This window comes from Gekko japonicus, unplaced genomic scaffold (genome assembly GCF_001447785.1).
Source record: "Gekko japonicus isolate JY-2015 unplaced genomic scaffold, Gekko_japonicus_V1.1 scaffold418, whole genome shotgun sequence".
Classification (NCBI taxonomy): domain Eukaryota; kingdom Metazoa; phylum Chordata; class Lepidosauria; order Squamata; family Gekkonidae; genus Gekko; species Gekko japonicus.
Window position 1 is genome coordinate 629,890 of NW_015167544.1, and position 17,560 is coordinate 647,449.

Below are 17,560 nucleotides of genomic sequence, written 5' to 3' on the forward strand. Positions count from 1 at the left end.
GAGTAAGCAAAACCTGTCCTTCAGTGTAGCAGAGCATGTTTGTAAGAGTTAAAACCTACTTCCAACAGTCAAACATCACAAAAAGTAGAAGGTTCCACCTACATAGTCTTTCAGGAAATGCTTCACGATGAAGCAAGGAACAAAGCATAAGGGAATGCTTAAAACCCAAGGTATTCAGCTACCATCTCTCTTCTCTTATTTACGTCACAGCCTTGATAGCCACACTTGATTTTGATATGGGGAAAAATGAACCCTATGCATTCTCTAAATGCAGTGGCGTTTGGGTACTCTAGTTATTGTAGTTTTACATTAAATAGTGCAGGAACAAGCCATCAATAAAGCTTGTTCAGAGCTAGTGTAATGCTGAGTGGCTGAACACTTGATAACCTGCCCTTTAAGTACACACTGTTTCATTGGTTCTCAGGGATTTAAAGAGGCACGCCAAGCCTTCCGACATACCAAAAGCCTAGCATTCAGTTTGCTAGTAGATACTGTTGCCTTACTCAACAAGGCCATAATCCATAACACGAAAGTGTTTAAGTTCCATTGAAATCAATGGGATTTATGAGCACAAGTGTGCCCAAGAGAGAAAGAGATGTGATCAGTTTCAATTTCAGGTGGATCGTCTTAAGGCTGTGTTCCCACAGGGAGTAAATGCTCAGGGCTATTAAAACAATGTGCCTCTCCAGCACCAGGAATTCCAGACTCCAGTATTATTGAAACTGGAACTTCACTGAAAAGAAATCCCCCCATCTTTTTCTACCTGCCCCCCCCAACTGTGCAAATGAAGGCCACTTCCCCCCCCTGCAAAACCTAGGTCTCCCTGTCAGAGCCCCTGAGATAGTAAAATGGGCAGCTTAATGTGAATCATTCATTTTATTTTTAACTGCAAAACTGAGTTTCACATACAAGTGATCTATGAACCAGCTTCAAAACTGACACAAGCTCACTCGAAAGTGTAGCATGCCTTGCAAAAGGAACACGCATTATGACCCTCTGTACTCACAAAGAAGTCCTGAGGCCCACTGCACTGCATTAGGAAAGTTGAGACAACTGGAGAAAATGTTGAAATACGAGGCGTTTGAAGGCATTCCCTTGGGAGCAGCTTCTGATTATCGCATTGTCAAAGATACCATATGATAAGGCAGCATGATTGAGCATGATTGCCTACCACCAGCTTCCCATGTTGTCCACAGCTGCTTTTTCTTAATAGGAGAAAAACCTATCTCCCATTCTAAGAGTACATGGTCCACTGCAAGCTTTTGGTCTTCCTTCATCCTAGGGATAGCTGGTAGCACTACTATCCATTGAGCAAGTAGACTACCACTTCATAGGTAGCCATCATTATAGCTGTGTTTGGAATCTGTCTAACCAAATGTGTTGTTAGACCACGATACAAAGAGCCATAGCCTTCTTCTCGCACAAGCAAAGATAGCGTCTGGAAGAAAGACCTGTATTTTGTTCCTTCTTCTCGTAGCCTTGTTCGAACAACCTCTGCATAAAAAAATAAATAAAAAAGTTTATTTTGATAACAGCTTTCCAAATGCATAACATAAATAAATGAAAGGGAAACAATATTCAGCTACCACAATATATTTTAAAATGATATTCACATGTTTTTGGTAGAATAAGCATAACTCCCAATTACTTTTCAATTTTATTCAGGCATTTTTAAGCCATGACTGACAACATTATTCAAAGCAACATAAACAGGCAATAGCAGTATACAAACAAGCTTCAAAGAACAGTAAGACAATTTTGAAGGCTTTGTGTATTCTACTGTCAACAATAAGAAAAGAAGCCATGGAACTTTATTTCTATATATACAGCAACAAGAACATTATACGCACAGAACTGGAAGTATCTGACAACACCTACAACAGAAGAATGCTTGGGAAAGATGCTGGACCTTGCAACAATGGCTAAACTTACTGCATTGGTTAGGGAGAAGACAATTAGTTCATTTATTACAGACTGGAAACCCCTTATAGACTTTTTGCAGGAAAAAGACGATAATGAGTTGATGATTTGTGGTTTTGATGATTAAGATACAAAAAAAGAATTTTTCATTCTATATAAAGAGCAAGGAAAAAACTTTGTAATCAAACTTATATTTGTTGTAGAAACAATCGGAAGCCTTCTTCTATTTTATGTATGTTCTTTTTTTCTTTCATTTTCGCAATAAAAACTAAAATTGACAACCAAAAACAATAAGGAATGACTTTAAAAACAGCTTTAAAAACAGAAAAGATGGTGACAGGCCACTTCTCCCAAACAAACATTATTTACAACATGGAGGTCACTGCTCTACCTCACATTCCTTCCATTCTCTCACCTACGTGACAGATAAGACATCTTGTCCTTCTGATGTGAGAGAATACCAAGGACTGTACACATAGCACAAATTAATGTATACAGAGCCACAAACTAGCACTTGTTCATCAAATATGACCACCTCTTTCAGCCTGACAGGCACCACCTCTTCCCTTCAATCATGCATTCAACCATGGAAATCGCCAGATGGACTAGCTGGAACTGAGAGCATTTACAATCAATAGACTGTAGGGATCAAGCAGGCAAGAGGCTGGCCTCAGGTGATCTTGTTATCCAGGAAGGTAGATGAGGATCAAAAATGATCAAAACTTGACAAGCTGATACTTTAAACATACTTCTCTTGAACTACAGAAACCGGAGTCCAAGTTGGAGCACATGCAAGTGATTTTTGCCTTGCAGCGCCTCATATTATTCACAATGGGATATTATTGTTCTCCTTCTTGGGAGGAGGGTCAAGGACAGAACAGCTCCTTTGCTATTCAAAACAACTCTACAGTTTAATACTAAGCAGGTACAGTTGTGACTGTGAAGAATTTGTTCTTTATTACCATCACCATGTTTTGGTCCTATGTACATCTGAAACTGCATAGGGTAGGATTCATCCTTAGTTTTCTGTCTGTGCTCAAACCATGGAGACAGCTGGTTCTATCTTGTGGTGAAAGGTATATGGGAGCAACTGCTCATCTTATGGCTGATTCTCATGCTTTCCCAGCTTGTAAGCTATAAACATACTGGGTTTGGGAATAAGCCTTGGGTATACAAGTCTTGCTCCACTTTAATAGGCACTGGTGTTTAGATATGCAGGCAACCGTGTCGGTAGGTCCTTCTTTTATACATTAAAAAGAAAGTCCCCTCACCGTGAAGTCAACACCCAGACCAAACAGCTGGACCTAGAGACACCATATTCGGGGAAAGCACTCCTACCATGGCGTAGGTGCTCGCTAAGAAGGGATTTTTAGACATTTGACTCCTAAGTGGGTCAAATATGCTCCACCCATTGATTCCTATGCAGCTGGCATGGAGCTGCCTCTCTGCACCCCCCACTCTCTGATTGGTCAGCTGCAGAGCTCAGTGTTCTGAGGTAAAAAAAGCCAACAGTTACAGGGGACTGCAGACAGCTAATGACAGTTGAGGAAATCAGGAGTGGCCAAGAACCACCTGTGAGGTGAAGCAAAGCTGCTGGCCCAGTCTCTGATGGCTTCCAACACACTCCCCCAACTCCTACACCTAACAGGCGGTTGTCTGTCAGGTGCAGCCCCACCTCCACTGTGGCTTCTAATACTCATCACCCCCCTCCTACACTGGACAGGCAGGTGCCTGTCAGGTGTAGGAGAGGAGGTGGGATGCTTACAGCCACGAGGGAGGTTTGCTCAGTAGGATTGCCTTAGCACTGCTGCTGGCCCAGCCTCCCCGATGCCTTTAAATAAAATCCCCCCCCCCAACACCAGACAGGCCAGTGTCTGTCAGGTGTAGGAGCAGGGCCAGGGTATGAATGTTTATTGGGAGATAGTAAAGGACATTTCTAGGAGCCATTTTAATGCGTGCCTCCCTCATGAACCTGAACAAATGTCCACCATATCGCCACTCCCTCACACCAACTCCCCCTCACACTTCTCACCTCTTACTGTCCCCAAGAAAGCTCCTGGCAAACATTGAGCCAGATACACCAACGCTACAAGGAGGAGGCAACTTAGGAATGTGGCAAAGACATTTGCACACAGTACTCCTGCAGTGCACTGAGCTGCACAGCCCAAGTACCAGCAAGATCACCCTGAGGTGCTCAGAACCACACAGTCTCCATATGAGTAAAACAATCCAGGAACACAAGTAGAGAGGCCATCACTTTTGTGGAAGGTAGCAGGAGCTGACTTAACAGATGACTGCTTCTTAAATGGACAGTTCTATGTGGCCTACTCCAGAGTGAGCTCATCAAGCAGCCTGGTGATCCTAGCACCTGAGGGCAGAACCACCAATGTGGTCTAGAGAGAGGTCCTTCAGTAGAGAGAGAAAAGAGTACGTATGTCTCACTTCATTTCTTACACTACAATCTTCTCCATTAGAATTCCTACAACAAATGTCACATTTCAGATTTCACATAATCAGTATTATAACTGGATTTACGGAACTTAAATACCGTAGTGAAGCACGGGTAGCAGGCTAGTTTAAAATAATCTATTCATAAATAGACTAAATTATGGAGACCTGAAGGTCAAAGGCAGAAGTTGCTTTTGAGTACAGTCTATGTCCCATGGCATTTACAGATACTAGCCTTCAGAGATCCAAGAAGAAATTTAAAGCATAATGATGGTATCTGCTGGATGTTTAGCAGAATTTTAAAATACACACACACACACCAAATGTCTAGATCATTTTCCTATAAACTGATTTGACTACGGTTATTTCACAATTTCAGATGTTGAAATTTTTTTTGCCACCCATTTGCTATTACTCCTAACAAGTATCACAAAAGAAAAAATATTTCAGGCAGGAACATTAAGGCATTCATCAGATTATTCAGGATGAATGTTCTTCCTTCTATATGTAACAGTCTTGTATCGTGTGTTCAAATGTCCCATAGCATTTACAGATACTAGCCTTCAGAGATCCAAGAAGAAATTTAAAGCATAATGATGGTATCTGCCGGATGTTTAGCAGAATTTTAAAATACACACACACACACCAAATGTCTAGATCATTTTCCTATAAACTGATTTGACTACGGTTATTTCACAATTTCAGATGTTGAATTTTTTTTTGTCACCCATTTGCTATTACTCCTAACAAGTATCACAAAAGAAAAAATATTTCAGGCAGGAACATTAAGGCATTCATCAGATTATTCAGAATGAATGTTCTTCCTTCTATATGTAACAATCTTGTATCGTGTGTTCAAATGTTCACAGAACAAGCTTCAAAACATAAACTGAGGAATAGAGTTACTAATAAGCAACAGCCTAGCAAAATGTTTAACTTAAATCTTCGTTTTAAGTACTCACACTGTGCACAAGAACTCAATGAGACTACTCATAGCCTAAATATTTTAAATAATTCCTTGGGGGAGGGATGGAAGCAAAGGAGTACAGCACAAAAATGTATAGAATTTATGACAACTCAGCACAAAAGTAATGAACCTAGCATTAAACAGCAAAGACAGTTAAAAGGTTGTTAATTAATCACTTGGCACAGCTGAGGGAAGCAGAGCTACACATAAAGCTGTAGTATCCTTCAACCAGAGGTGTACTGCACAGGGTAAGATTTCTTGAATATGTGGTTATGGTACAATGGTTAAGATCAGTGGACTCTAATCTGGAGAACCGGGTTTGGTTTCCCACTCCTCTGCATGAAGCCTGCTGGGTGACCTTGGGCCAGGCAGTTCTTCCTCTCTCTCTCTCCGCCCCACCTACCTCACAAGGTGCCTGCTGTGGGGAGAGGAAGGGAAAGGCAATTATAAGCTGCTTTGAGACTCCTTAAGGTAGAGAAAAGTGTGGCATAAAATCCACCCTCCTTCCTCTTGTCTTTAAATCCTGCACATTCTTGACAACTCAGAAGATAAACAATGGTTATCCACATGAGCTTGTGCGCTTTCTCCATTAATGCTGCAGATACAGTGCAGCAGCAATGGGATGGCAGGTCTTCTCCCACTTTCCCTGACCCAGTCCCCTTCAACAGACATCCCCCCTCCCCTCACATCACTAAGAGGCTTTTTTATTTTAAGCTGGCAGCTGACATGCTATGATATTAGAATGAACTATTAATTTCTCTGAATGCCCAAAGAACATTTTAAAAAGTCTCTAGCCCAATGATCCCCAACATGGTGCCTACTTCCTTCTTCTGCAAATCAACTGTTTCCCTAATCAAAGAGCCAATGTTGACTTTCCTCCACCTCACTGGAACAGAAGGCACTTCAGGAGACGCAAGGAAGAATGACCTTTATGTCTGGCAGGGAAGACCTATTTGGAAACAGTGAGAAGACACTTAAAACCTCTCAACACTCTGTGATTTGCAGCATGCCAGCCACTTTATGGCAGCGCTCACTGATTGGTTTCAAAATCCAAAAGCACCCACAAGCTCAACAAGGTTGGGAGCCACTGGTCTATCTCCTTTTCTCCTTTTCATTGTGCAGATATAAGGTGAAAAACAAACCAGGATCACAGGGTAAACGCTTAATAACAAGCTATCACTAAGATTTATGGCTACCGTGTTTTATAATTAATAAAAATACAAATGGTCCTTACACATTACACAGAAAAATATCACAACTAATAATGTGATCCTATATCACAAAATTTAGAAAAGTCCCATCCTAGTGATATTGTAGAACAGCTTCTGTAACGAGTTGTAGTAAGCTGATGAGCATCTAGATGTAAGCCTGTTTCGTAGTTGATCTTCCTCATAAGTTGTTCATAGTAGATCTTCCTCAGAAATTCTCTCCATCTTATTTACAACTCAACTTTAACAAGGATGGGACTTTTTTAAATTTTGTGATACAGGATCACATTATTAGTTGTGATACTTTTCTATGTAATGTGTAAGAACATAAAGGTGAAAGGTGTATCTCCACAATGAAAAGAACAAGAGACTTTTTTAAAAATGAAAGCTGGGAATTCAGAGAACCAGGCTGATCATTAGATCATTATAACACTATAATGATATGACACAACTGCTGATTTTAAAAAGGTCCCTTGTGGTGGGAGTGAACAACAGGACAGGGGAAAATGGCACTGATGGGAATGCCTGGATTGTCCCAGTCCTATTCACATTCACATCGGTGCCACTGTGCCTTTGGTGTACTCACTCCTAAAATACTGCAACAAAGCAGGTTGGGAAAGACAGAAAGATAAATGGGGAATAGGAATGGGCATAAACTAAAAAATGTGGTTCAGTTCATGGTGTGCTCCGTTTGCAACCCACAGACTGTCATGGACTTTTATCCACCTCGTGAACTGGTTCGGTTGGTGAGGTGACAGAACGCCCCCCCCCCGCGCCCGCATGCTAGAAACACTAAACTCACAGGAGATCTCCACCTGACTTTCCTCTACCTGGCCTCCAAGTTTGATGAGGACTGGATTTATGGGGTCCGAGTTATGCACCCCCCAAAAGGTGCCCCCAGGAAAGTGCTTTCTGGGGAAATGAGTCATTTCCCCAGAAAGCATTTTCCTGGGGGCACCTTCTGGGAGAGAGTAACTCAGACCCTGTAAGTTCAATCTTCACCAAATTTGGAGGGCAGGTAGAGGAGAGTCAGACGGGGATCCCCTGTGGCTCTGGTGTCTCTAGGTTACACAGGATCCATTCTATACACTCCTGAACCTGCGCCTGTCAAAATGACAGCTGACAAGTGGGAATTTTGACAGGCACAGGTTCAGGAGTGTATAGAAGGAATCCTGTGTAAGACAGAGACATCAAAGTCACAGGGGACCTCCCCCGGATGCTCCTCTACATGCTCTCCAAGTTGTTGCTTTGAAGTTATGTAAACACTTTGATTGAGCAGAGACTGTCTGTCTGGAAAGGTCTCCACTCATGGACTAGCATAAACAGCTTGAAAGTTTGCACTGGCTGACCTGCCATGAACCTGACTTCGCAAGCCATGAACCGGCTAAAATTTGTCATTCATTCATGTCCATTCCTAACGGGGAAAACATGGGAGGAGGACACCACAATGCTGTGGGGAAGCTGGATGAAACCTGCATACCAACAGCACTCAAGCTGGGCAAACAACTCATGTGTAAGTGACCTGCATCAATTTTCAAAGCTGAATGATGCCAATGTATGACTGCAGTATGCTTTGTTTGCTACTGATGAAAATACCAATATTACATTTTTAACGTTTTGGTTCATCAACAAACCTTCCTTACCGTGAGGATAAGCTATAGAAGTGGCACAGGTTTTGGAAGTAGCTGCAGCCATCATCATGCCAACGAAGTCCGATGCTTCTTTCACTGATTCATCCTCCTCATCCATAGCAGAAGCAGACTTGTATTCCAACAGCCTTCGTTTAATACTCTCATATATAACAAAGTGAATAACAGTCTCTGATATGCCTGCATAGGATGCAGACATACCTCTATAAAAACCTTTAAATCCATCTGACCGATAGACTCTGCGCACACATTCGAAAGCACTCATCCGCTTTTCCCCACGATTCCTGAAATAAAAGAGAAGCAAGTTCAACATATCAAATCATTCGTTATGTTTTTCCAGGTTTTGACACCATGCGTCACAGGAGCTGCCACAAACCTTTTAGGATGGCTGGTTAAATCAAAGTTTTCAAATGCTAGCATCTAGAAATGCATTTCAGGAATCTGAAGTTTCAGAGGGTACCCATGTTTGTTTGGAGTAGAAAAGCTAGATTTGAGTCCAGTAGCACCTTAGAGACCAACAAGATTTCAAGAGACAAATATCTTATGAAGGGAGCTCTGAATCTCGAAAGCTTATACCCAATAAATGTTGTTGGACTCGAGCAAAGGAGTATTACGGGAAAAAAGCAGAATGAAATTCAGACTGCACTGAAATCACTAACTAAATCAGTGAGCTTTCAGTAATGCCAAAACTTGGCATTAGTTCATTTTCCATTTAGTTACCCTGAGCCTCTGCTCCCACACTGCAGAGGAAGGGCATCACAATGCTGTGGGCAGGGGTCATTTCGTAGAAAAAGAGCTAGGGGAACTCATTAGCATAACTCATTAGCATATGCCACACCCCCTGACATCAGGGGCCCAGCGGTGGACCTGCAAGGCCAGCGGGAGTGCGAGGAAGCCCCGCCAAGGCCCTCCCTGGCTCCAGGCAGGCAGGGGTGGGGAGAGGCGGGGAGGAAGCAACTTACACTCCCTTTTCTCCTGCCTCCTCCTGGCTGAATGAGGGCTGGAAGCGGGGCGGCCGGAAGCAGGGGGCGGGGCTTCGTCATGTGCCCCGCCCCCCTGCACCTCACCCAGGGGAACTGCGTTCCCCTCCGAAATGACCTCTGGCTGTGGGAAAGCTGGATGAAACCCGCATACCAACAGCACTCAAGCTGGGCAAGCAACGCTTTCTAAACTCCCATCCACTCATACCTCTCTTATACCTGCGATACATTGATGACATTTTCATTGTCTGGAGTTGGACACATGGTAAAGAAGCCCTGGACTATATTCCATCAGGCATTCAATGACTTTCACCCCACCATCAACCTAACAATGAACCAATCTATGCAAGAAATTCATTTTCTGGACACTACTGTAAAAATACACAATGGATACACAGCTACTACCTTATACCAGAAACCTATTGACCAACCAACATACCTACATGCTTCCAGCTACCATTCTAAACATACCAAATGATCCACTGTATACAGCCAGGCTCTATGCTAGATGCATTTGCTCCAGTCCTACAGACAGAGATTCTCACCTTGAGGAATCTATAACAAACCCTTATGAAACTAAATTATCCACCGGATGAAGTCAAGAAATAGATTAACAAAGCCAGAATGGCACCCAGAGAAAATTTGTTGCAAGACAGGCCCCAAAGAGACAATAACAGAACACCATTACTGGTCACATACAGCTCTCAGCTCCAAACAGTTCAATGCATCATCAGTGACTTACAAACTCTACTGGATAATGACAGTTCTCTTTCACAAGTACTGGGGGACAAACCTTTTCTTGCACACAGACAGCCCCCCCAATCTCAAACAATCCCTTACCCACAATAATACAACATCTAATTTGGACATGGACACTGGTACCAGAGCTTGCAATAAACCCAGATGTCCAGCTGCCACGTACACCCAGACAACACAATCACTGAACCTAACATCATCAACTATACCATGTCAGGCTTATTCACATGCTCATCTTCTAACATCGTAAATGCCACTAAATGCCAATAATGCCCTTTGGTTCTCCACATAGGACAAACAGGTCAAACCCTATGCCAAAGGATAAATGGACACAAATCTGACATCAAGAATCTAAAGACTGAGAAACCTACAGGTGAACACTTCAACCTTTGAGGACATTCAATGGGTGACCTCCAAATAGCTGTTTTATTGCAAAGGAACTTCAGGAACAGACTAGAAAGGGAAATTGCTGAGTGACAAGTTATTAGAACACTCAGAACAATGGAAACCCCAGGACTTAACAGGATATTGGTTTCTTATCTCACTATATGTGCTAAGCTCCTTCAGCCCTTACATCTGTATTCTCACCAATCTTCCAAAAGGGCCATATGTTATCTTTAATTTTATTTGGAATAACAGATTAGATAGTAGATAAATAGATTAGAATGTATTTCTCTGGTTTGGGGACAAGGGAGATAACTCAACACAGCCAATCGCTCCACTTCAAAGAAGACGACTCTGTAAGGCCACCTCCATACTTGAGAGAAGACAGATGGAGTGTAATGGCAGGGTCTTAGTTAATTACTCTCAGCATTCCACAATTAAGGATACATCTGCCCATCATTTTCCAATTTTGACATATTTATTTCCTTTACTAAGTTTCCCCTGGAATTAAACCCAAACAAATGGTAACCATATATTCCTGTTTGGTCCTTGAATTTGTTAAAAATCTTCATTATGCTGTATGCTAATTTATTGTTCACCCTCTACCTATGTGTATGGACTTGTAATCTCCATTTCATTGTATCTGAAGAAGTGTGCATGCACACAAAAACTTATACTATGCATAAAACTTTGTTGGTCTTAAAAGGTGCCACTGGATACAAACTTTGTTATGAAACTACACATACAGCACAATCCTGAGGGAAAACCCGAAATGGCACAGAGATCAGGTGCTGTGCTGGTACATCACTGAGATGCGCTGGTGCAGTGGCTGCTGGCACTGCACTCTAGCCAGGTGCAGGTGTGGGAAGGCTGCAAAGCAATCCTGGTGCAAGTCGCTATGCCGGTAGGAAAAAGGGCAGACCCAGGAATGTGGCAGGAGTCAGCTGGCTCCCTAAGCTGCCCAGTGCGGGAATGTGCTCCCAACACAGAAACAGGTTATACCATCAAAAATCACAGTATAGTGCATAGACATCCATACAACAAGCCCTGCTTGCAGGGAAGGGCGGCCTAATAAATCCAACATAACAAACAAATAAATAAATAAAAAGACCAAGCACCCTCCCCCCTCAGAAAAGCCCCCCAGAGCACAGGATGCTAACTAGGGCCACAACTACTCCCTAAGTGGTGGCCAACCCCCCCCCCCAGCCCCACGTACCCCCCACCCGGGACACACCATAGTCCAGTAGGAAGGGCATGAGACTCTGTCTCAGAGGTCTCTGCCATGCACATGGAAAGCACACTCTGCTCAGTCACCGGTTCCTGCCTAGCTCCTGGAGCATCCTGTCTCAGGCAGCCTGCCTTTCCACTTGAGCCATGCCTATCTGAGCAATGGTCTCTGCTTGGCCCCACATGGCTGGTAGTGATGCCAGGGCCACGGTGGAGTGCCTAATGCTGGATAGTGTGCCTCCTTTGAACCTTGCCTCTTGGCCCTGTGGTTAGGATGTTGGTCTTGAGTGCGGAAGCTCTGAGTGCCTGGCCTCTGTCTTTTAAAAACTGCTTTTTAATGGAAGCATGTATGCAGAGAGGTGCATGTATTTCCTCCAGCAGAGTGTCCAGAGGGAACATACCAGCACAATTCTGCTTTTGTGCAGACACCCAGCCATCTCTGCGCTGGCAGCCCTCAGGATTGTGCTGATAATGTAACAGGATTACAAACAGTTTGTTCACAGTTTACATACACTGTTTGTGAGGCAAGTGAAAACCACAACTTGCTGGATTGGCTGTAACTGCCACAGAAGCAGAAGTAACCAGTTTACTCTCCATGCATGAGGGACTGCATGAGTGAACCTCTAGCTGCCTCAAGGTTTGTTCACATACTATCAAAACTATAATTTGCTGTTTTGCTTGAACCAATTCATTTACATTCTCCAAAATGGGTTTCTTACCTTGCTTCAAGTTGTAACCGTGTCTTTACTAGCCAAATTGGATTGGTGGCTGTGATTGCCGTAAAACCTAAACAAATATTTAAAAGAAAAGTTAGCCTTGCTAACATAAAAATAGTTTACTGAAAACAAAAATCTATACAATAAAATTATATGAATTGATGTGAACTTGCACTATATTAACTTATAAAAACTTTTACAAGTTTATTACTTTTCATTACTTTTACAGTTTACAAAGGCTATAAACTTTCATATTATTCAAATTAGTACTTCTATTAGAAATAAGTACACATAACTCATTTTTGCCAATTTATTCATACAAATCCTTTTTTGATACATTTCAGACAACAAGACAGAAACTAGGCCAATTGAATTTAAATGCACTTCAAATAAAAGAATTTTGCAAGTGAAACTAAAGCCTGTTAGAATAGTGTAGAACATTATCTGTGAATTTAATGTATTAATCAGAAATACAACTGGAGCATAAAGGAATATTAACTGAATAACTACTTAATATGGTACAGCTAAGAGAGATACTTTCCTATACATAAACACTCTAATACCAAACTACATGGTATAATTAAGTAGGCTGTTACATTAATTTTTCCAGTGAGTTCTATTTAGCGTTCAAAAGCAAGGATTGTTGTTTGGCCAGGAATATGTACGCGTACAGGCATACAACAGTAAGTTGTTAGAGTAACAGTACTGCAGCATATTTACTATGGACTAGTTAGTATCCAGACAACAATTATTCAATGTCTTGGTAAAATGAATAGCAACAGTATGATTGCTCTAGCACTTTTCAGATTAGACTATCTCTTCCTCAGGGCATGATCAAAGAAAACAGAACAGCAAAGTGGGAATGCAGGTTTAGGTAGCTGCAAAATTATATAAACACTGCATGTGTCAGACAACATGTCTACAGAATGGACCTGTGAGATCTGCAAGGCTTAAAGTACCCAAACTACTATTGTCACTTGTAAGACTGTACAAATCATGCTCCCTTCCTATAGGTAATGGAAACAAGGAGTTGGGGGTGAGTGTTTGCTACACTTTCAGCTACAACACAACAGAGCATAAGGCCACTTATTTGTGAATGCAACATAAACAATGAAGTATTATTTGCATACCAGTTTATTCTGGTCAGTCTCCATTGGCATTCACAAAGGAAAGAAACACTTGCACATATGAATGGCCAAAAGGTTCAAAAACAGAAATGCCAAAAGGATCTTAACTGTTTTAAACTTTGGTTAAAATAAAAGCTGGAAAATAAAAAGTTAAGCTTCTTGTCTTGTGTGTTCTTAAATAAGCGCACTTACCTGCAGTATTTAAACTACTGCAAAGTGCTTCAAGTTAATTAGTAATATGAATTTCACTCTCAAAATGCCCCATTACTTCCTTATTTAAGGCTATTATTGCCTTCATGCAGACTACCTATTCTAAGTATGAAAGTGTGATGCATAAAAGAGAACTCAAAATTTTTAATAGGCTAAAAGGGTAATGTTTTTTATTATTTCAAAAGGAACAACAGTATGTTTTATTTATCATTATTCTTAGGACATTTTTCTAGTTTAAACAATGTTTTCTGACTCCAATATAAAGAGGTTAAAATAAGCAGCAGGGCTATATAAACTTTCAAACTACTCACGTCCTGCACAGTTCTCCAATCAATCAACAACAAAAAGCTACAACTGTATTATATCAGGCCAGTCCCACTAGATTCAGCGGGGCCTTCCTTCCAAGCCTGGATAATGATCAGTGGACTATGCAAGGAAAAAATCTGATAAAAAGAAAAGGTCAAAATAATATGACTTGCCACTAATATTTTTCTTCTTTTATCATATTCGCCTGTCTGTATACTAATTAAGGATTTTCCCCCCTTATGGTCATAACGAACCAATCTTTTTTGTCCAGTTAGTCTTCTTTGGCTTTTGCCCATACCCAAGAAATTATAAAAAGGGGATTTGCTTAGAAATACTATAAACTGTGATTTTTCTCTAGGTATTTCAGCAGTAGCCAATGCTACTCAACAGAATACAGAATACTAATAGCTAAGGCCTGAGCACTATAATATTGTTTCTGAAGATTTTACTTATGAGTCCATGCTTCATATCCTTAAAGAATCAAAACCTTAAAGCATTTCTCATTTTCCATCTAAATGAAATTAAAACTGAAGTGGATCCAGCTATTGTATACTTCTGACAATGTAGATATGTAGCACTTATTTCAATGTAGGAAGAAACACTGAAACCAATACAACTTAGAAATGTTTAGCAGTGCTGCATCATGACCCATTTTGTTCAGTTTAAACTTGTTTTTACCATCAAGATATAACCAAAATTATAGTTTCTTAATAAGGTGATCCCTCCCACAAATTTAAAAGCAGTTTGGGGATTTGGAACAAGAAATGTAGAAGGAAGCATACACTAAACAGACAGCATGCACTACCAAAGCAAATTCTCTTTATGCAGCTGCTATGCCAATCCGGCAAAATGCTTTTAAACTCAATGAGCTTTAAGGGCAGTTTGGAGGTTCATCTGGAATACTACTCCCAGGAGTCTCCTACAATGGTTTATGTATGGATAGTGAGCACACTGGCAACTGGATCATACACTACAGCATACCTACAGTGTTTAAAATTAGGACTGATCTCCGAATATTTCTATTAATTTGAAAATATTTTAGGCCTTAATATATTCTGTAGCAAAACAAAATAAAACAGCTAAGATCCCAGGTGTGTATCTGTATTGTCAAAGAAGATCATAACAGCTGTGTTTTCCAAGAGAAAATGTGATGGATAAATGCACATGAATATGTCATGTCAAATAATACTATAAAAAAAGAAGAAGAAAAAGACTATGGCAACAAACATAGTTAACTGCATATTAAGTGCAGTTCTGAAATACTTTGCCAAAATAAAAATCCTGCAAACTGTCAACAAGTGATCTAATTCATCAACTAAGCTAAACACACTGCAGTGGTCTGTGAAAGGCATTTTTGACCTTTCCCCCAACGGTATTGAGAAATAATTCGGTGATGTTTTAGAACAATGTAAACAATTTGAATTCAGTTGTAAAGATTCCCCTTACGTTGGTTGCTTAATAGCGATTACAAACCCACAGTGTGGTTCTTACGCTAGAGGCTGCAAGAGACGCTCAGTTCAGTACTCACGAGGTTTAAGTTAGTCCATATTTCTGCAGGAAGTGACCTGCGGATGGGGAGCATGAGATGACACGATCTCACTCTTTTCACGGGAGAAATGTACAGTAAATGCCTAAAATAGACACAGGCTTTTCTGTATCATAACAACAAGCAGTGACCTCATCAGACACATGTGATAAAACTGAATCCCCAATGGAAGGTTTTGTGAATCAGTAACTGTGAGATCTAACTTTTAAAAGTTTAGAACAAAAAAGGAAAAATAATAATACAGGCCACAGGTATTTTTTAAAGGTTTTGTAAAATGCACTGAGTACTGAAATTTCTGCCATTTGCAGCAGTTTAACCATTCAATTTACACCTTGCAAGATACTTACCTGTGTATTTTTTTTTGAAGAGGCCTAAAACACTTATTTTTTTTAAAATGCTAACCTTGTCACAATTAAGCAGAAAAACAACACTTTAATATTAGGCGTTTTGCACACGCCATCACAATTTTGACAATTTTATACACGAGAAAGACAGACCAAATCATAATATTGAACTATGCTAGTGTTTTCCTTCCTTCGTTCAAAGTGGGCTAAGAAGATACTTAATGGAGAGCAGAAAAAATATATAGCTCAATGGAACATCTTTCACAAACGTTTAAATCTGACAAGCAATACTTTGGTGCTATCCAAAATATATCGAATCGCTTACAAGATGAAAAGACCACAGTGCTGCTGTAGATCACAGAATGTTCACAGTGACATACATTTGTTATAGGTGATGGAAGAACTGAGTTTCCTAGGTCACATCACCTTCCAACTACATCTAGTATCCATCACCATGAGCACACAGGAAAGGGTCACTGGTATTCATTCTAAATCAGTCACTTTCTGTCTTTCTTTGTTTTCTGCTGGTGTGGAGTTCACATTATATTAAGTAATCACAATCCCTCTAATGCCAACAAAAGAAAGAAAGCAGACTGAAGTGCCCTTTCCTTTATGCACCCAGACTACAGATCTCATTGACCTGAACTGGGTTTCTCTGTGCACACCATAGATGGAGGGCTCTTGCCACTGAGAAAGTAGATTCCTATGGGAATCACCTCTACCATGCAAAGGAGAAACAAATTCTAAAAATACAAATGAATAAGATTGTGTTGATTTCTATGTAAGTGAAATATATTTTGCAGTGCCAGATTGGGGTCTCAGAAGCCCCAAACGCTTCCTTGCCAACCTTGTTTGAAACTTAGGACTTAAGCTTAATTTTCCTACTTATAGGGCGGGGTATAAATCCTAATAAATAAATAAATAAACAACTGCAGCATCTAAATAAGAACCTTTAACTCCAGATCTTGTTCTGGAAGAACTATCTGGGTTGTGATACACCCCCTGGGTCAATAAGAAAAAGACAAGGGGAAGGAGTTCAATATGCACAAAAAGTACTTTTGAGAACTGTGTGTGCAGTTCTGGCTGGCACATGCATCAAACTCCTAAAGGCAGAATTTTGGGAAACTACCTGCCTGATGCATCACAACTTTGCTAAACCCAGCTAACATCACTTATAGGAACTGGCTAGAACCAGGTTTTACTATTACATATCAAGGATGTATTGCTGTTCTTACAAGGCAACATCAAGTCACATCTTGGGAAATGAGAGAATGATGAAATAAGCAAGTGGCTGCGTACAAGTTGGGCTTCGCAACAGTGCCCTTCTTGCTGGATCTGGATGGCCACTGTGCACTGTTCTACTCAATATGCTTCCAGATAGGAGGGAGATTCAGTGACCCTCCCACCCAGTAGGGTATGTCTGAAACTGCTGTGGCATAGGGTGGCCCTCTTAACAGGACACAATAAAAAGCTGATCTGTGCATGGAAGGGTTGCACTGCACCCATTATCCTGAGGGCCAAACCACACAATCCAATTTTTAATGAGCTGTGTCCATGTTCCCAGTATCCCATGCAGCTCCAAAATGGGGTAACTCCCCTGGGGGCCACTTCAGCTTGGCATAATGGCAGTAGAAGGAGGCAGACCCCCTTCCAGTGCATCACAGTCTTGAGCTGAATTGGGCCCAGCAGATTTTTAAAAAGTGTTTCATGCAGCTGCTATGAGGCTGCTGGGAAAATGAGTTGACTTATTAAAAACTGTATTATGGAGACTA

The 17,560-nt window shown here is 41.0% G+C and overlaps 1 protein-coding gene across 1 annotated transcript in view; it reads right to left on the minus strand.

The window, feature by feature from the left end:
- Window positions 1-244: 244 nt before the first annotated feature.
- The window catches only part of SLC25A36 (solute carrier family 25 (pyrimidine nucleotide carrier), member 36), a 46,403-nt gene continuing 29,087 nt past the window's right edge, over window positions 245-17,560 (minus strand). The window contains exons 5-7 of the mRNA XM_015413621.1: window positions 12,259-12,325; window positions 8,187-8,476; window positions 245-1,494 (exon numbers count right to left, since the gene is read on the minus strand). Coding sequence (XP_015269107.1) covers window positions 1,301-1,494; window positions 8,187-8,476; window positions 12,259-12,325 — 551 coding nt within the window. The 3' untranslated portion in view covers window positions 245-1,300. The remainder of the gene's footprint in view (window positions 1,495-8,186; window positions 8,477-12,258; window positions 12,326-17,560) is intronic.